Below are 21,429 nucleotides of genomic sequence, written 5' to 3' on the forward strand. Positions count from 1 at the left end.
CTGGGGAAGTTGCCAGTTACCTGGAGTCAGTCTGGTTTTTCTCTGCCTTCTCCCCAGTGCATGCTGGGATAAAACTAACCATGCTGTGATCCTCATTAGAAATTAACAGGATAAGACAACAGAGGAATGAAGTCTTTTTTTAAATGACGCATGGTGGTCACATTAAGTCAAGTTTATTAGTATAGCCGTTATGTATTACATCTTGTCTCAAAGACTTTATCACGACCACGTTATGGCACCTGAATTAAAATGAACATTCAACTGACAACCTTGTATCCTTTGGCTCTTTCTAAGAACAGGGAGAGAATACAGAGAATTGCACCTGTTGAGTCATCCCAGCATGCAGTGTGTATCAGACGAGCCTCACAAGGTCGATGTGTTGATCTCAGCTTCCATTGTGTGCTCACATTCCCTCTCTCTCTCTTCCTCTGTGTCTGCAGGTGCAGCAGGATGCAGGGCGGACTGCCTGTGTGTGGACTGCAGCCCCTGCTGGCCCTCCTTCTGCTTCACACTGTGGGCTGTGGTGAGTCCTCATTACGCTGTAGGCCGTCCCCGTCACCTGACCTACAGACAGAACATCACTGCACATAATCATGTTCACAGACAAACCTTTGAACAATCTGTCTTATAATTAAAGTAGAATCAATGTTAAGCTTCTAAACTGTGTGTTTGACGGACAAGCCGGACAGCCCTCCTGCACGTCAGAGTGTTGAACTCCTCTATAGGTCAACACTGTGAGTTTGGATCCGCCTCCTGTCTCATACCAGCTTCAATGCACAGGATGTGATAAATGATTTTTCCATATCCTGTTATCTTCTGTCACAGTAAAGCTTAATAATCATTGGTGGAGAGTTCAGTATTGTACTTGTAGTAGTAGTATTGTTCTTTTCATGCTATTTTAAGATATCAGAAGAATATTACTTCTCTATTTTACTTTATCTGCTCTGGGCGCTGAGCAGCATCCTGTCTCTCTCAATGGCAGTTTATGTTTCCATTCCACAAAACTCTGCAGGGAAGAGAATACAAAACAAGCACTCGCATCTCTGAGTCCTTCTCTGCCCTCTCCACACTCTCCCTGTGCTCCCCTGCTGTGTGTCTGTGTGTGTCTGCATGTGTTTGTGAGTATGCGGGACAGACTGCACGCCCCCTCAGTGCTCTCAGTGGCCTCCCCGACCGTCTGCTCCTCTCTGTATTTCATTGTTTTTTGCCTTCTGTGGAAGTAAAAAAAATCAACTCAGGGCTCAAGTTCTCAGGCGGAGAGATGACGAAAAATGGAGCCAATTCAGCCCGAAGACTTCATATAGGAACCCTGCATGATGTCCGCCCGGCACAACTCCTGCTAAGACAGAGGACATGAACGTGCACACACACACACACACACACACACACACACACACACACACACACAAACATAATCAGCTGACTTGCCAGCACCAGGAATGGTGTGGTGACGACAGGAGAGGATGCACTCGATCAGTCCCAGCAGCTCCTGAGTGGCAGGCTGATGGCTCTGATGTGGGCAAATTAAAGACAAAGAAACCTTTGGAAGACCAAACCAAGAAAAAAAATACTCTATGAAATAGAGGGAGAGAACAAGGAATTGCCATTGAGATGGATAAAATGCCATCACCGCCCACCCTGTGTCTGTGCAGCTCTGTGGCAGCCACATAAAGCCTCTCTGACTGTGTTTAATAATCTGAGAGCAAAGTGAAGACAGATGGGCCAACAGTGATGATCACGTAGACGCCACTGTGAACCAGCAGAAAGAAAATAAGAAAATCTGAGCTCAATCTGCGAACTGTCGGAACATCCAGGAGGAGGTGGAGGAGGTGTCCTCTCACACTTTGCCCTTCTCAACCCTCAGACACACACAGACAGGTCGATAAAAGATCACCTGTTAACATTTAAAGTGGCACTGTGCTGGCTTGGACTTAACTCTCCAGTGTTTTACAATGTAAGACTTTTAGGGAGCTCTTTTTTTCTGCACTGTTCTTGCTTTGTGTTGACATTCAGCTTCAGTGTTTCTCTTCTCTTTATCACCAGCAGCCAGGTGAGCCTTGTTTAGAAAAGAGAGACAAAGAGCAAATGAAACACGGACAGATATCCAAACAAAAGACAGTCTCTCGGGGGACATGCTTGTGATAACATTTCCATCTAAATGCAGATTTGATTCAGCAATGGCATCAGGTACCCCAGCTAGTTTACATTCATTACCACATAGGAAGAGGGCAATGTTTTCATTTCACCTGGTCTGCTTCACTATGTAATCCAGTCTTTTAAAGAGGCGCCTGCACTTGATTTCATTTGATTCAGTTTTTACAAATTGCAGCAGCAGGTGAGAAACAAAGATAAACATTAGTCTGAATAAAATGGTCAGAAAGAGGAGAGAGGATGTGAATGAGATTGTGATTGTAAAGGTTGGTTGGCTTCATTTGTGCCTCTGTCTTGATTTTGGCAACATAAGGAGCATAATGTTCCACAAATGGTGTTTAACCAGGAGGAACCTGGAGAGAAATTGACAAACAGATTAAGCATTATTGATGCCTCTTAGCTGAGGAATAAATTTGCCTGTTTTTGTTTCTAGTAAGCTCTCGGCAAGGGGACTGTCCTGTGGGATCGACTTGTGTCTCCATGTGTGTATGTATGCGTGTTTGTGCAGGAGGGTCACGTGTGTGAGTGTGCAGTAATCAAAGAAGAGTATGGGCAGAAACTACATTTGTTTTATTTATATTTGAATTTGAATTGAATGTGTGTCACAGCAAACTCAATTTGAATTGTAAAAACTGAATTAAAATCGCAGAATTAGAATCACATCATTTGAAATTGAATTGATCAGTTAGAAACTGAATTCCAATAAACTTGAAACTGAATGTAATTGTCTGAAATTGAATTCAGATTATCTGAAAATTCAAATTCCACATTCAGTTTTTACAATTCAAATTCAGTTTGCTGAGACACACATCTGGTTGACAAGGAAGAGCAATCGAGTGCAGATTAACAGCAGCCAATCAGCAGCACCTATGTTTTTGACCATTTCCTTCGCTACATGGAGCTTCTGGTAGCTTCCAGAGCTAATGATAGTTAGTTATATTGTTACGGCCACAACAAAGGAAATGTTTGGCCCCCCATGTGACCAGTAACACATGAAGAAGGACACCATAACCGAGTACAAATTTTCAAAAAGATAAGGATTTTTTTTTGACAAAGAAAATAATGTCATGATGATCACCAAAACTATGGGAGTCTGGAGGTCCGGCCAAAAAGAACAAAAGGAGTGAGGAAGTCTGAGCCAACCACGCAATGGGCCGTAGGACCTAGCTCCTTCCCCCTTAACCTAGTAAAAGTTATAAATAAACTAAACTAGAAATGAAGCCGTGAAAACTAGACTACCAGACCTCCAGCATCAAAAGATCCAGATCTCGTCTGGAACCAAGAACAGGGAATACCAGGACCGTCTCCACCGACTGGACGCACTTCACCCCGGCCCACTACTTTTCAGTTTTCAGTTTCAAGTTTATTGGAATTCAGTTACAAACTAATAAATTCAATTTCAAATGATGTGATTCAAAATCCAATTTTTACTTCAACTATTCAAGTTGAGCGTTTCAAATTCAAATATAAATAACACAAATTCACTTTCTACTGACACATATTTCTGCCCATAGAAGAGTGACACATCCTCGAGGGGGATAAGGCAAAGAGATTGACAGCAGGGAGGGAATCTCATTCTTTTATAAAGGAAGTCATCTTTGAGTGTGTGTGTGTTTGAAATAGACAGGTCATGAGTGTGTCACTGTGTCAGTCTGTACACACAACCTGCTGAATCACAAAATTGCATCTCTACTTTTCCATCATGTCCTCTTGGCAGCTTTTGCACATCACAGCATTCCAATTTATCGTTACACAAACTCTTTACCGTTATCCTTTTCCTCCTCAGCTTCTGTTCATGACTTTTCCCTTACCTGTTTATTTTAATTGACATGAATATTAAATATAATTGAAAAAACTGCATATCTTTATAAAAGGATTAAAAAAAAGGATCAGATGAAACATTAATTGGTGAGCAGAAGAACTGTAGTCAGCAGGTGGTCTTACAGCTGGGGAGGAAGAGGACAAAAAGAGTGACAGGAGGCAAGTGAAGAAAATGACAGAGCAGATAGAGGGACAGGGTGACCTCTCATGAAACATTGTTCCGCATTGCTATTTTAGCGGCGTTATTAATAACAGTTTTTACCATTAACATATTATCTTATTTTTTCAAGTGCCATGAGCTTTTAAACTTTTAACACATTTTATAATAACATTTCATACTTTTAACCATCTTAATCAAAACAAAACAACATATTTGGCAAATATATATATAAAAAAAACTAAAGACGGTATTATGACCTCACATGATCATGAACGCGCAGCATATCGGGATATTTAATATCCAGAAATTGGACGCTCTATTTCTCTCACCAAACTCGCATACGGCGCATGGCGGCGTTAATATGCAGCGCACCTCGAAATAAGGAAACATAAAGCTGTGTAAATGTGTGCTGAGGTTAACAATAGAACTTCCAAGTGTGCACCCTTGGTTGTGTTACAGAAACGGAGAGGGGAAGAAGGATACTGCTGAGTTTTACAGGCATATTAGAGACACTGATGGAGAGGGAAAAGTTTGGTGTGTGTATGTGCATATGTGTCAGACAGGAGGGGCTGTCCCTGAAACATGAAGAACTTTAACATGCATCCAATAACTAGCCATGATATCAGGTTTGTTAGACTCTATTGAGGCACAATGGTGCATGTAGCTTAAAGCATAAATGATCACATTAGTAATGCTAACATATTGATATTAGCACATAATGTTTACCATGATCAACATTTTGGATGAGGCTGAAAAGAATGCGAAAACATTCAGGTAAACGTTGTTGGTGTTGCAAGAAGAGAAGTCAAGGGATCAGCAAAGAAAGTAGGATTCCTCCTCTGCTTATTCAGTAGTGAGAAGACATGGAATAGTGACTTACAGGGGAGTTGGAAAAGAGTCTACATGAGGCTTATGGCTTTACAGGTAATCATTCACATACTTTGCACGCTGGATGAACAGAAGCAGATAAGTGTGGAATTACCTCTCCAGTAGAAATGAGCCACCTCTGTGATCTCTTAAGGTGACACAGGATTAGAGTACAATGATAATGTTTGATATGACTCGACCAGTATGAAACTATTTTAAAGAAAATTGTAGCTGAACATTGCAAAAAGTTGCAAATTCCGATACTAGAGCTCCCTTGAATGCACCACACTCTAAATTTCTTATTATGATACCCTTTCTCTCTGTCATCAACTGTTTAGATGAAGGTAATCTTTATATCCCTTTGGCCTGGGTGGTGCTTCAAGCTTCAAAGAGGTGGTTGATATCGATCTCATAAGGCATATCCAGGTTTGATGTACGGCTTATGAAAGGACTTTTGATATCTTCCCTACACAGTCTGGCCCCGCCTCCCACTGTTCAGGTAGCACAGTAATGGTTTGTTGGATCAATGACCAATAATCAGAGAGACACAATGAGCTTCTGTTCTTTCCCTTTTACTCCACTACCAGGATGATCTGATGGAACAAAAGATCCTGGAATGAAAGCACATTTTCCTTTGCAAGAAGCAATTAACTAATGTATTTTCTATGTAATGAGAAATAAAGTAATGTGGCTCATTTAGAAGATAACACTGATTCTCTCTCATCTCCTCTCCTATCAGGCGTAACCATCGCAGACACTGTGGTGAACATGCGGAAGGTGACCCATCAGACCATCAGTGAGGAGCTGTCCAAAACTGTTCTCCTCCCCTGCCTCTTCACCCTCCGCCCCAGTGCCAGTTCATCCCACGAGCCCCCCAGGATCAAGTGGACCAAGGTTTGGGGCCAGAGAGGCTCCGATGGCCTGCAGAAGGAACAGTCGGTCCTGGTGGCCAAAGACAATGTGGTCAAGGTAAAATAGAGGATGAAAGGACCTCTGTAAAAAGTTTGGTTTTAAGATTTTGGGAATGTATGAATGTCTCATTGGTGTTTTAGTTGTTTCCATGTCTTATATTCACCATTCACCACAGGTGAAGAAGGCCTTCCAGGGTCGTGTGACGCTGCCTGGTTACAATGAGAACCGTTACAACGCCAGTCTCGCTCTGTCAGGGCTTCGCTCTAGCGACTCTGGTCTGTACCGCTGTGAGGTCGTGGTGGGCATCAATGACGAGCAGGACACGGTTCCTCTGGAGGTCACAGGTGAATAAAACAGACCTTTGATCTTGAAAGCTTTAAGTTCACTCATTTTTGGTGGGAAATTTCATGCTTCAACAAACGTAGGTGCCTGGTCTTATTCATCGTATGCATTTGTAAAAGATTATGTATTAAGAGACACATTAAGCATCATTGAGCTGGGCCACTCACATGCTGCTCATGCTCTGAAATCCTAATAAAACCAATCACGTAGGACCCCAGCAGCTTTGTTAATGTCAGATAGTGCTTTGTGTGGCTCTAATGGCCCAACTAAATGGGCAAACCATTACTGTATCACCCTATCTGTATCCAGGACACCCATATTTGTGGAATTATCAGACTACCTGGAGCTCTCTCACTGTACTAGAACCATAATTACTGTGTCAGAGTCGTTTATCTCAAGAGCTTTCATCAGATACTTTCCAGGTCACTCACTAATTTTAATATTGAGCTATTATTATAATGACCACAGGGAATCACACTATGCAGTAGCCTCTGTACACTTGGTTTCCACAATCTATGCTGGTGCTGCTAACAGCAGCTCTTAAAGACCACTGAGCCTTTATCTTTACTAAGATACAGCACACTGCAATAGCTAGCACTCCATCGCCTGCTGCCTCTGTCTTTCTCTCATCTTGTTTTGTCTCCATTTGTTTTGTCTTTGCACATATTGATGGGTCAATTTTCTGTCTCACTAAGTGCAATTGATTATGTGTGTCAGCTGTTGTCTGTGGTGAGATATAGCTTCCTACTCTTGCCTTATGTGAGGACTATAGATAGTGTATCAGCACTGGGCAGGCTGAAGAGCTTATGTTGCCACCAGCTCTGCTTAATATAGTTCAAAGCAGCAGTCAGAAAGTTGTATCTAGATATGCCAGATTACAAGCTGTCACATTTTGAGTTCTCCTGAAGGTTTGATGTTACAGATGGCTTACACTGTAAAATGATGATAACCAATGGCATGCCTTTTGGGTATCCCATACTGAGAGGACCCGATTTTTGTAGATATAAGCCAGCAAAATAGCGTCTCTATTTGGACAAGATCCCACAGCCTCAAAGGAGAAATGGGAAGTAAAAAATTAGGATAAAAGAAACACAACAAAACATGAGGTGATTTCTGTTCGACATTACAGAATGGCTCGTTGGACTGCTGGGATTGTGGGCAGGCCTCTCGCAGAAATCTCTGTCACTCTCCCAGACAAAGTCAGTGGAGATAAAGGAGCCGTGTTGGTAGCCAGATGCTCACTGGCTTTCAAGTGTCTGGATGCTCCTCAGGGGAGCAGCACTGAGTGAAGGCAGGCAGATGTGGGAGGTGGGGAAGCGTTACATAGACACTTTAGAAGCCATTTCTTTCCTATTAAGTGGAATATATGCTCCTTTTGCAGCTAAGGGATTTGTGTCTCACTTTATTCCCTGACTAAGCCGAGCGCCTGATGCAGATGAGACTCACGTACGCAGGGTGCTGAACCTGAACGCTGTTGTTCCTCCTGCACAGATGGAACAAAGTCAGAACATGATGGGGTATCTAGAGGGCTTTGTGTTCATGTATCTGTGAGCGTGTTTTAATAGTCCAAGGTAGTTCATGAATACCTCTGTGACACAGACTTTGCAGGTCATTAATTTGATTAGTTTCTGCAGTGTCCTCTCTACTTGCTATCACACGCTGCTTCTCTGTGTTCCAGGTGTGGTGTTTCACTACCGGGCCCCTCATGACCGCTACGCCCTGTCCTTCACTGACGCCAAGAGGGTGTGTGTGGAGAACTCAGCAGTCATCGCAACCCCAGAGCAGCTGCAGGCGACTTTTGCTGATGGATATGACAACTGTGATGCTGGCTGGCTGTCTGACCAGACTGTACGGTGAGGTTTTACACTCTGCAAACAAAGGTCGCGTAGATCAGGATGATGGAGGCAGTTTTGGCCTCATTTATCCTGTAGCTTAATTTATTGACCGTAATTAGGAGTCTTGAAGTAGTAATGCTTGTTAACCTGCAGCACGCCTTCCCTCCCTTTTCTTTCTCTCCTTCCGTCCAACACTCCTGTTGTTTTCACTCGGGAATCCTCTAATTGGTCCAGATCCAGAAAGCTACGACTGCACATGAGCCAGGAGGAAAGAGTCTTATTAATACCTTGGAAAAAATACAGACATCAGCCATCACTTCATGAGGCCAAGGACTTAGAAGACCTAATGAAAACAACCTGCTGTTTAAAAAAAACATTGCAGGTTTATGGTTATGCGCGGGCATGTGGGCCTTCTTCATGAATGTTTAGTTTACACCTTAATTTGTGTGTGTCTCTTCTTAGTACTTCTTAGGTCCCTGTATGCCCAGCTTTATCTTTTAATCAGCCTCTTTGCCTGTGCCCTCGTGCTGCTGGAATTCATGTTCTCATGGCATAATTAATTTGAAGCCTGAATATAGATCGTTTTCTCAGCCCCACAGGCATGCCAAGAAACTGAAAGGAGCGCTCCTCCGGGGGATTTAGTGAACCAAGCAATGACGCAGTTTATTTTGCAGATATATCTGGGAATGCGAATTTTACTTTGCTATTAATCTAAACACACTGTCGCTTCTCAAGTTGCCAATTGGACTGTTAACCATGCAGCCCATGGAAAAGGATGTCTTGGTTGGAAGTCGTTTATTGCTAACCACTTGCTAAACCAGAAAGACAGAGAAATTGCCCAACGTTCCCAGAGGCATTTATCGTCGTCAGACAATAGCCAATGAGTTTCGAGATTGATTTCTTACTTACTAAAGCTGTAGAAATTGTTGAAATTGTTGTATTGCCAGAGCAATAAACACACTTCAAAAAGATTGAATTTCAATAGGGTTATTATTTAGTTAAAGTCACAGTGAGGGCACAATGATTAAAAAAACAAGATTCTCTAGCAAAGTGTTTCCTGATGTTGTTATGACATATAATAAATGTTATACCTTACCTTGACATTTCAGCCAGTTTCAGGGGGATAATAATACTTTTACTTCTTGTTAGTCTTTTAAAAATACATTTTGGGTAATCTTTCAGCGTAAGTTACACCTAAATCATTGTGTTCAGGGCAGGAGATTAAAGTGTAGTTCAATTTTCATCTAATTCTATATGCACACTGACTCACCCCCGAGGAGCCAAGTTTGTTTTCAGCTCCCTTTTTCATGTCCACACTGTATTTATCTCTCTCCCTCTCTGTCTTTCTCGTAATTCTTTCCGACAGGTATCCCATCCAGTCGCCTCGACCTGGTTGCTATGGCGATCGAGAGGACTCACCTGGAATCCGTACCTATGGCAATAGGTCCCCTGATGAGCTGTTTGATGTCTACTGCTTTGCTAAGCAGCTCCAAGGTAGGAGTCGGGAGCTTCAGCCATAAAGGTTTAGTCCTGCAGTGTGCAGCACGCAGGAACACTTAAAACTCTGCACAGAGAGGAAGAGGGCAGAGGGAGAGAGGAGCTTTTGAAAGTGAGTCTAGCTGTCACGTTTAGACCTCCTGCAGGCATCAGCTAAGTGGATCAGTAGTGTCATCCTAACCCTTCTATTTAGTATCCCAGAGCAGTGGTGGCAAATAACTTACAACAGGTGGACAATAACCCTAACCCTCGGATTTTCTTATATTTGACTAACCTGTCCCATGAACAGCAGCTGTTCAATCATAGATTAGAAAACTTTATCAGGCACAGGAAGGTTGTCAGACTTTGTATTGCTCCTCATGCTGAAGCAATGTGTATGGGGCTTGACTGATTAATTTTCTTCAGCTGCAGACTTCGGCATGTCCAGCTTACTTCTGTAGCTTTATGCATACAGTGGTAAACTAATGGAACATTACCTTCGTGGGACAATGCTGCTACCTTAATTTCCTTGTTTCCTATATTGTCATTAGCTGAGGTTATAGTGACTCTAGCTTCAGTCTTTCAGCATTACGTCATGTGCAGTATGTGGCCATCCAGTGCATATTAAGGCTCTCTTAGAGACCTCACGTTCTATATTGAGCCTGTTGGCTGTTGGAGAAAAAAATTTAAACCAACAAATAAAACGTGTTTGTTAAGTTTCTAGCAACATTTAGCAACATAAAATCAAATATAACATCTTCATGTTATGTTGTGAACTTTTCTTATGGGTCCCCCCTGAAAAAGAGATGGTACATTTATCAAGGGGTTTATCCTAGTAAATAAAATTCAAAACCCCATTACACTGACGTCCAGCAGTGCGAGGATGGACACTCTATTTAATCTAAAGAATGTGCACATAGCTAGAGGTCAATGTCCCTCCAATTATCAATGTTTAAGATTAATTCTGTTGTCAATTCCATATTTGTTATGACCTTGCTCAAGTGGCCACAGCAAATAGGGAGACACACAATGAGAAGTAGTTACTAGAGAAAATTTAATGAATAAAATCAGACCAAATTGAAAGATTACATTTTTAGGGCATATAGTGTTAAAATCTGTCAGTGGTTTAGAGTACGTATAAGTACCAAATAGTACTGGGCCAAGTAGTGGGCCAAACCCTTGTCATATTATATCAAATAATACACTTTTTTACTTTTTTCTACTAGAATCAACAGAGCTCTTCTGTCTCTCTCTTCCTTCTCCTCCTTCCAGGTGAAGTCTTCCACTCTGCAGTCGCGGAGAAGTTGAGCCTGGCCACAGCCTCCACCCACTGCCATTCCCTGGGAGCCCAGCTGAGCACCGTGGGCCAGCTCTACCTGGCCTGGCAGGCCGGCCTGGACCAGTGTGATCCCGGCTGGCTGGCTGACGGCAGCGTCCGCTACCCCATCAACGTCCCACGGAAGAACTGCGGCGGAGACGAGCCCGGGGTGCGGACCGTCTACAACAACCCCGACCGTACTGGCTCCCCCGACAGCACAGCCCTGTTTGACGCCTACTGCTACACAGGTACTGACTAACTTCATGCAATGGGATTACCATGGCAACACCGGAAAGTCTGGAGACCTGCTTTCTATTCTGGTTAATAATTAGCATGTCTGTGTCACGCATGAAGTAGTTGAGAGATTGTGTGACATTTGTGTCCCCCCGGATGGATTAGAGGGCTTAATTGTCGTGAGTAGTAGAGAGAGAGCGATTCCACAGATAGGGGAAAAAGAATGACGTGTTCATCTTTCACATTGTCAGCTCATGAATTTTGAATTCAAACAAAACATCTGCACAACTCAATCATTTGAAGTGAACAGCATGAGAGCAGAGCAGCGGTGCACAAAACTCACAGCTGATAGATGAAGCTCTTCATTGCACCAACAGTTGTATTGCACATTGACATTAATATTTATTTCATGATTTATTTATTTGCATTTATGTATTTTTTAAAATTTTATTGTCCAAGGGAAGTGAAAGGAATGATACGTCGACATGACTGATAATGTGTACAGATAACAGCAACAATGACAAAGATAAACAGACAGACAAAGAGACAAAACAAAACAAAATAAAAGCAAACAAACAAAAAAGAGTCAATAATAATAATAATAGTAATATTAGTATAAATATGTAACAAAAATACAAAATAAAATAGAAAACTAAAAAGGTTTGAGTAGGAGTATATTAAAGGTGTCTGGGGTTTTTTCTGAAGACACACGAAACTGAGCATGCTCAGTCTCGGAACTCACCGGCTCTGTTTACTTTTCACTGACGAGACATGTTCATTGACTTTTGTCCATATCATGCTGACCGGCATCATATCCAAAATCAACACTGTTTGTCATAATACCTAAGTTAGTATCATGTTAGGTGGCAAAGTTATTTGTCAAGAGACAAGACAACACTGACATCCACTCAGATAGTATTTTGTTTGTCATAACGTTAACGAGCATGCTAAGGTTAGCCAACTAGCTCTAACATAACTACACTGCATGGATCTGGCATTGTGCTTCGTAACCAAACGGCAAATTACTCAATTACTCACTTGTGGGTCTGGTTTGATCCTCAAAAGCAATCAAAGGTCTCCATGATTCGCATGCCCTGCCGATGTTGATACTAGTTTTCCCCCTGAAGTCGATCACGTTCCTGTTTTGTCAGACGGCCTTCACTAGATAAAACGTATTTTTGTTTTTTATTCTTGTGTGTACTTTGTGTCTTACATATAGCCCCTTTAAGGAATGAAATTCACCTCTTTAAAAAGGTGTCTTGTGATTGAGGGTTGAAGGCATATGTTGTGTTAAACAAGAGAAGGAAAAGAAAAGTTAAAAAACAACCATAATACAATGCTTCGTAATAAATACATTAAAAAGAAAATACATTCAAAGAAAAGGTAAATAAGCAATACATATAGACAGTAGTGGTCAAAAACAAGGTTAAAATAAAACAGAACATAAAAAAACGAAATAACCCTCGTGATGAAACATTTCAACCCTACACAGTGCAGCTTGCTCTGAATTTTTTCTGGTTGTATAATATGAGTTTTAATTCAATAGCAGGAGGGAGGTAAAGTGAAGTTCAGTGCTGTGTTGTGCAGCAGATAAAACAGGTCAAATGAAAATCATAGCTGTTCCCTTTGTTGAAATGTTGCTGTCATGTGTTGCAGCCCACCAGCCAGCGGGGGTCCAGGCTGCAGAAACTCAGACTTTGTACCAGACCACCAACCCAGCAGCAGAGGCCCTCTCCTCAATCACTGAAGCCCAGCACAGAGCCCCTTTCTCCAAGACTTCTACCTGGACTGGTCTAGTTGACTTGGACAGCGCAGGAGTCAACTCCATTGCTGGAATCAACGACTCCTCTGAGATCTCTGAAGAGCACGTAGTCATCCACTTAAAGCCAGCAAGAAGCAGCCAGCCCAGCCAGGAGGAATCTGATGGCCCAAAGAGAAGCAACACTTTGGGCCTCTCTGACTCAGGGAGTCATGGAGGTTCTGCTCATGAAGAAGAAGATGGAGGCTTTGTTGGATCATCTGACACAGCTACATTACCCTCCATAGCTTCTTCCACTCCCCAGGCTCAGACTAGTAACAGTGTGTTGGCTGAGTTTGTTAACACTCTGATGAAGCCCTTTAGGTATTGGAGAGGAGGTGAGGGGGTGGAGGAGACAGAGGAGGGACCTTCAGAGCTTGAGGAAATATCAAGAGAGAACCAGACACAGGGAGAAGCATCCAGCAGAAACCAGAGTGAACCAAAACCCAGTGGAAACAAGGGCACCATGAAGAATGCCATCATGGAGCACAGGAGTGGTAGTTTTCCCTTCAGGGCTCCTACCAGTGGACTACAGAGTCCAGAGGAAGGTCTGTCTGAGCAGGAGAAAGAGGTGATGCCGCTGGTTCGATTAGTGCCTGCAGTCCAAATCACAGGGCAAAGTGACACCAGCACTGAGCCAGGAGAACGAGCCTCCAGCACATCTGCTGACGAGCCTCCATCCACTGTTCACGGTATGAGCTCATCATTAACTGTGTTTGTATGTGTTAAGCATGTGCTTTTGTTACACCTTTAACCTTTTGAGACAAATAACTGAGTGAAAAATGAACAGAAACTCTTCTACTTCAAATAGGTGTGGCGCATTTAAATGCCCCTTGTAGATATAGGATCAGTTTCATGCTTCTTTCTCTCTTTTCCAACCTCTCTTCTCTTCCCTTCAGTCTGCTGTAATATATTCCTCTGAAGGGCAATTTGGAGTATCGCTGTAGATTTAATTAAACAGTAATTGCAAACAAACATAAGGAGCAAACTACAAACACAATGTATAAAGGAGGAGTGGAGACTGTTCTGCTTTCACTCTCATATTTACAGACTACACTGAGTTTGTAGTCAAGTTTTAGAAAGAGTAGAAGCTAACTTGAATTTTAATGTACTTCTTTTATTAAAGGTTTCCTCACAGATGTACTGTTTGTTTAGAACAAAGCAGACCTGCATCACAAATGACTGCTTGTTTAGGAGTCAAAGAATTATTAGATAGAACACATTTCTTGTATTAGCTAAATAAAACATAACAAACAAAGTGAACCAGACATTGTTTAGGAATTCTCTGTTCAGACAGGATAGAAATGCTCTGGGGAGTAAGACAGGGCCTGAAAAATGTAATGGTCGATTGTTAGTTAGTGTGTATGTGCTGAAGAACCTGGAGGCCCCGTCAGACAGGTAACATCCACAGTGGAGTGAATTACCCTCAGGAGTGCTGCAGTACAGTACAACACACGCAAGGACAGAAAAGGTCAGCATTCACCCTTTCAGCCTGCGTCTTCCTGAAAGCAACCTGATACCAAACTGAACATATCTTTTTCTAATTTATAACTGGAAGGTGAGTGTAAGGTGACGGGACAAATAACTGCACCTACTGAAAAGACAAATTACAGCTGAGTAACTGATCAGCAGTAAAAAGTAGAGAAATGTGTGGACAGAAGCCAAAAGGAGCTGAGTACTGAAACCTTGGCTTGAAGAACTTTTCTGTTAATGGCCGCCACAAATAACACATCGTTGGCTTCAGCTCAAGAGGAAGGATACAAAGAACGACTTTAGTCTCTCCCACAGACAGCCAGAGGAATGGTTCAATAAAGGTGAGAGGCTTTTCTCACCCAGCAATCAGCAGCTTTATTAATATAAATACTCACTGCTGTGCAACCTGAAAGTCGATACCATCCCACGAGGTATTGATGAAAATCCAAGCTTTAGTCTGCACGCATTAATCACAGCCGTATCCAATTAACGTGGAGGTTGGGCTGCTCTGCTGTTCGCTCTCACCTCCATCCACGTCTCTGCCAATTAAGCCCCAACTCTCTGAAGGTAGGCTGTAATGATCACTACAGGGAGGACGAGCAACACAAGAGGGGGATGAGTAGAGTAAGGAGGGAAGAGAGGGGAAGATGGGGAAAGAGGGATGAGGAATAGTCGTTTGTTTCTTTAATGTTGCTGTGATGAAAAGCTGCCTGACTGATGTTGCTTCTTAATCAGTGAACTGAATTAACTCTGTTGCTGCACACCTCAGGCTATGACTTGGATCTCAACACTTCTTAGTAACTGATGGAGCCATGTTGCCTCTTTGACTGAAGGAGATGCAAAGCTTTGCACTGCAGACAGGAAATCAAATAAGGATCAGAATTGAAGTGTTGAATCAAATTATTTTGAAACTTTTAAAAGATCTTTCAATGTAAAACGATTCCTTCAATTATTTCCCTTGCAAATCTAAATATTTTGAACATTTTATTGCATGTAGTATTTCTTTAGCTCCTAGTGGAGCCATCTGCCTCCAAACAATCCAACGCCACTGACTGAATATTTCTGATAGAAGACAAAGGGGTCTGTGCGCTGACACTCAGTGTAGATGCTCCTGACCTGATTCAAACAGCAGGGCAGTAACCTCTCTTTTATTACACCCCATATCTGCAGATGACCTGCAGTGGCATCAGTACCATCTCTCGCTCTGCCTCTCTCATGCCTCCACTCTCACAATTTAATATCATGTCTGTCTGACCCGAGAGATTCTCTCAGCCCGTTTACTCCAGTAAAGTGGAGTCAACACAGCAGAACCACTTACAGTGGAAGCACACAATTACTGTCTGAACAGGGTTTATTATGAGTTTGTTCTGCAGCATTTCAGTGTTGAGTTCCTGCTTTTCCATCAACAGATTCACAGCATCAGAGTGAAATTTTAAGTGTGTTCTAAACAGCAAAATGAAATCTCCAAACCTGTGTCTAATTGTCTCAATTTGTTTATTACATGGCTCATTACATAGATGATCAAACCAGGTTAATGTTTTAAATTATTCACACTTTCACCAGTCGTAGTAAAAGTATGTAATTAGCTATTTGTATTATTAATAGAACAGTTAGGCCGGTCTACATGACTCTTATGGAAATGAACCTCAGGCTCATAAACCTCATTTAGGCGTAAGGCAACGACGGACCTTCTGAATAATTAACATACATTTTAATATTTTATGCATTGACATATTTGTGTATGTTCTCCCTCTCAGGGTGATTTGTTGTGCTGGGTTGTGTTGCACACCTGCTGCTGTATCACTGTACATTTCAGACATGTTAACTGAACTGAGGACAGCCAGACTGAGCTGAGTGATGATGGCGGTAGCAACACTAGCTGGGCCTCTCAGTAACACCACTGCACTGCTGCCCTAAAAAACACACACCAGCCGTGAGTCACACATGCAGACACAATGAATTATTGATGCTGCAGACAGTGTTTGGTTTAAAGCTGTAAGCTGATAAGGCAGTGGACCACTTCATCTAAATAAACTACGATGGGAGCTTGTTGTGGAGCAAGTCATTAGCTGATTGTGTTGCAAGTGCTTCTGTGTTTTTCCACATGGCTTCTCTCATCACAGGAGAGTGTGTTCCTGAAGGAGGCTGTTTGAGGTCAAAGAATCCAGAGGGAAAAAGAAAACAGGAACACAAAACACAAAATTACTTTTAATATATTCCTCCAATCTTTTGGTGTGTCACGAGGGATGGTTGCCATCTTTGTCCACAAAATCCAGCATCTTTAGTAGCTGTACAGATCAGCTCCACTGGTGAGGAAAGAAGCCCAAAACATCCAACATACAGTCAATTAAAGTTAACTGCTACTTTCAGATCGTTTTTTCTTCAGCTTAAAAGCACATAGAGGCAATATTTAACCTGATTCAATGTCTTTACTCTGTATTTGCTCATAAACACCTTCAATAAACCTCAAGAAGTTAGAACTTTAGACACAGTACAATACAGTGGAAATTTGACAGATTATTACATAAAAAGCTGATGACACCTGTAAAGAAGTAAAAGTTTAATTTAAAGGTGTTATATGTAACTTTAAGAAAATCCTCATTCCTAGCGACATAGTTGGCCGTTGAGGGAACTGCAGTTAAACTTCTTGTACACGCTCGCATGGACACTCAAGCATGAACGAGCATCCAGGGTTTTTGCCGAAGACACACGAAACAGAGCATGCTCAGTCTTGGAACCCATCGGCTCTGTTTACTTTTCACTGACGAGACATGTTCATTGACTGTTATCCATATCATGCTGACTGGCATCATATCCAAAATCAACACTGTTTGTCATAATACCTAAGTTAATATCATGTTAGATGGCTAAGTTATTTGTCAAGCTAGACTGACAACACTGACATACACACTTGGATAGTATTTTGGTTGTCATAATGTTAGCGAGCATGCTAAGGTTACCCAACTTGCTCTAACATAACTACACTGCATGGATTCGGCATTGTGCTTCGTAACCAAACAGCAAATTACTCAATTACCAGCCAGATCAACCCCTCGTCTGCAATAGCAGACAAGCTAACAGTAGCTTGTTGTCAGCTTACAGCTGGATGGCTAACCTTAGACTAGGCAGGTAATGCAATGATATTGGCTAATAGAAAACAATCGGTAGTTATACACATTTGCTTTGTTCTGCTACATTATTTACAAAATCAACACCGCTTGTCATGTTAGCTGGCAAAGTTATTTGTCAAGCTAGATAACTGACATACAAACTCAGATAGTATTTTGGTAGTCATAACGTTAGCGAGCATGCTAAGGTTAGCCAACTAGCTCTAACATAAATACACTGCATGACTCTGGCATTGTGCTTTGTAACCAAACGGAAAATTATGCCAGCGAACCAGCAAATCATCACAAGCATTAGCTAATATTAGCCTGGCAGGGCAGCTGGAGAGAGCTGGGATGAAGCACTTGTGCTGTGAGAGAAAAAACACTAAATCCAGTGAGAGAATGCTGCACGCGGGTTTTGCTTCTATGACAACAATAGATTGTAGGTCTGTTTTGATCCCCAAAAGCAATCGAAGGTGTCCATGATTTGCATGCCCTGCCGATGTTGACTCTAGTTTTCCCCCTGACATCGATCACATTCCTGTTTGGTCAGACGGGCTTCACTAGATCAAACCTTTTTATGTTTTTTAGTCTTGTGTGTACTTTGTGTTGGTGTTGTTTTGGGTGCCAGTCATTTGTTGGCATTATCCATCTCCATTTCACAGCTTGCGTTGTCTCGTGTTGGACACTGTTGACTGTAGTGGTGTAGAATGAGCTCTCGGCAGAGGTACTCGCGAACGCGCAGAAACGTCACATTCTCTTGTTTCCAGGAAAAACCTTCCCAAGTGCTTTACATAAAAATCAGCCCTCAGGTTGTTAGGGCCAATGGAGGAAGTTGGGGAAGGTCTCAATTTATCAGTTCGTCTACTATCCCTTCACACATTGGCAATAAAAAATGATATATGATTGATGAATATATGGAAAATCTTAGATATAGTGTTGTATTAATTATTATTTTCTGTATCTTTGTTTTCTGTAGAACTCACTGCATCAGGTCCCAATGAGAAATCAGCACCCAGTGAACATGTCAGCTTATCTGAACCTCAGGGTCCCAGAGGAAGCTCAACCTTTGATTCAGCCCCCAGCAGCCACTGGACCATCAAGTCAATGCATGGTTCCAAACTAGGCCGGCCTGGAATTGTGGCCTATGTGGGCAAACAACACACCTGGGAGCCTATGGAAGCCAAAGCAGTGCCACAAGAGGTGATGACCCTGCCCACCTCCATTCAACAAGACAATCCCGACAACTATTCAGGCCAGGAGAGGGACCAGGATGAAGACAATGCTAACAGTCCATCAGCTGCCAGAACTTCATCAGGGGAGGAGAGGGAGATGGAGGGGAGCAGTGAAGGGAGCAACTTCCCTGCTGGGTTTGGATTGAAAGCCAACAACTTGGACCGCAGTGGTGTCAAACTGAGTCCTGAAACAGAGACTTCACTCAGCCAAAGTCAGACTGAGCTTGTGACTGTGGCAGAGCACACAACTCTGTCCCATTGGCAGCTATCTGAACAACCCACCACCCCACCTCAGGGCTCCCAGGAGCCAGACACAGCAGAGGAGGCCAGGGGAGAGATCCTCTATGTCCACAGGCCTACCGAGAACCTCTCCCCTGCCTCTTCGCAAGGAGTAGAGAGTAGTTCAAAATCAGGTTTCATTCCTGTTTTTAGAAAGCACAAAAAGGGCATGAGCAGAAAGGAGGTGGTGTCTTCTACTCGTGAAGCCCTAATGGAGGTGTTGACAACCCCTGAGGTGACCACAGTGCAGCTCCTGACTACCAGGGACTCACAGAGGACGGATCCGACCATCACAGAGCCATCTATTTCTATTTCATGGGTTCAGGAAGAGAAGGAGAAAACAAGCACAGACAACTCACAGGGACATCGTTCAGCTACTCCTGTACCCAGTGAGGAATCTCCTGCAGTGTCTGAATCCTTCGTGGTTGGTAGTCGGTGGACACCTTTCAAGGACGTGAACACAAAATCAGAGGACATCAAATCTTCAGTGACGACAGACAACAAGGACACCAAAGAAACAAACAACCCCTTTGGAATTCTTTTACCAGACTGGGCTTTTGGACTCATCCCATCAGGTACGTGAGCTCCCTGTTGTTCTTAGTGAGTTAACTTTGCCATTATTGTCTTCATGATTATGAGCGATATTCTAATCAGAAGTTATTTATTTAATTATGTGTGCAGCTCAGTGAGAGTCAGAGACATCACTCACATTAACACTATCCTGAGCTGAGTATGTTAACACTGATGTGTGCCCTCCACCTGAGCTCACAGCCTCTGCAAACCATCTCTAACAGATACACCTCTATGTCCTTACTCTGTCTGTCTATTGTTTCATTCTACATCACCCCCTCTTTCCCACTCTGACATACATCATGCATTCTTAATCCAGGCTTTTTCTTACTTTCTTACCTTTCCTCTCCCTTCCTCCCACGTTGGTACAGACATCTGCAGACAGCAGGGCAGTGCACTGAGGTGAGACCAACCAGGTCTTGGTGAAGTAATTAGCAGGTCAGAGTGAGTGCAATTTGGTCAACTGTGATTTGTTGGCTGCTAGGATCTTTGCCTCTCCAATGTCAACACAAACTACAAGATGGGACTGGTAATTGATTGCGGTCTTGTCCTCACTCATTTTCAACTTTGTCCTACTTCAGTAGAATCTTTTTCTGGTGTGTGACTCAAATGTATCTTTATATCTTTTTATGTGTGCTGTTTGTTTCAGTGATCTCATTGTGATTTCTTCCGAAAGTTAATGAACCTGCTGCTGTGGCAGAAAACCAAAGAGTTAATGAAGAGTTATTGGGACACTGGTGTCCGTCCAGTCTAAATCTGTAATCTTAACAATCAAATTGTGTATATATATTCCAGTATAAACATTCCTCAGTGTAACAATTAAATAATACAGTCAGAAATTAAATTCTGTCACAACAAGTGATGTGAAATTTTGCAATTTAATATAATATAGCACCTTTAAAAAGAAGAGTTTACAAAGTGATTTGACAGCCAAGGAATCAAATCAAAGCAGAGAACAAGCAGATCATAAAGCCAGCAAATCACACAAAACCCAATACCCAATAGGCAACAGGAGAACCCACACAACCAAGACCAAGGGGACGAAGCAGGAAGAAGTAGAAAGAGTAAATAAAATAAAAGGAGAGAAGGGAGTTACAGTAATCCAGTCCGGAGAAAATGAGAGCAGGATTATTTTTTCGAGGTCCGGTTGGGTAATTATTGCTTTAGTTTTTGAGATGGTGCGTACCTGGTGGAAGCAGGACTGTACAACTTTCTTTATATGTGGGTAAAAGGTAAGGTTGCGGTCGAATATTACGCTAAGGTTTCTGGCAGTGAGCTTTACATTATCAGATAGGGCGCCAAGGCCGCTATCGATATGGAGCGTGGAATTATGTGGATTGATTAGTATTATTCTGTTTTGGAGGTATTTAATTGGAGAAAGTTCTCAGCCATCCAACAGCTTATGTCACTGAGACAATCTTTGACAGCAGCTAGGCTCCTAGGGTCCCCAGGTCTCAGTGGAAGGTATATCTGTGTGTCGTCTGCATAGCAATGACAGGAGACATTATGGCGCTGGATTATTTGGCCAAGTGGCAGCATGTAAATTGAAAATAAAATCAGACCTAAAACTGAACCTTGCGGTACACCACAGGTAATTGTAGTGGTAGAAGACGAGTATTTACCAATGGTGACTGCAAAGGTTCGTTCTAAAAGGTAAGAATAAAACTAACTAAGTGCAGTGACCCTGATACTAACCCAATTTTTAAGACGATCAATTAAAATGGCATGATCCACGGTGTCAAAAGCTGCGCTTAAGTCTAAAAGGATTACAATTGTGCCCTCCCCCCTGTCGGCTGCTAAAAGTAGGTAATTGGTTACCTTGCCCACTTAACAACATCAGATATTCTCCTG

The 21,429-nt window shown here is 42.4% G+C and overlaps 1 protein-coding gene across 1 annotated transcript in view; it reads left to right on the plus strand.

Annotated features, from left to right (window-relative positions):
• The first annotated feature begins 450 nt into the window (after window positions 1-450).
• The window catches only part of LOC138607115 (neurocan core protein-like), a 65,721-nt gene continuing 44,742 nt past the window's right edge, over window positions 451-21,429 (plus strand). Inside the window, exons 1-8 of the mRNA XM_069679673.1 lie at window positions 451-523; window positions 5,739-5,968; window positions 6,087-6,255; window positions 7,932-8,106; window positions 9,455-9,582; window positions 10,837-11,130; window positions 12,773-13,606; window positions 18,474-19,583. Coding sequence (XP_069535774.1) covers window positions 451-523; window positions 5,739-5,968; window positions 6,087-6,255; window positions 7,932-8,106; window positions 9,455-9,582; window positions 10,837-11,130; window positions 12,773-13,606; window positions 18,474-19,583 — 3,013 coding nt within the window. The remainder of the gene's footprint in view (window positions 524-5,738; window positions 5,969-6,086; window positions 6,256-7,931; window positions 8,107-9,454; window positions 9,583-10,836; window positions 11,131-12,772; window positions 13,607-18,473; window positions 19,584-21,429) is intronic.

The sequence above is a fragment of the Semicossyphus pulcher genome, unplaced genomic scaffold, assembly GCF_022749685.1.
Source record: "Semicossyphus pulcher isolate SPU_LCO1_2020_fin unplaced genomic scaffold, fSemPul1.0.p SCAF_4, whole genome shotgun sequence".
NCBI lineage: Eukaryota > Metazoa > Chordata > Actinopteri > Labriformes > Labridae > Semicossyphus > Semicossyphus pulcher.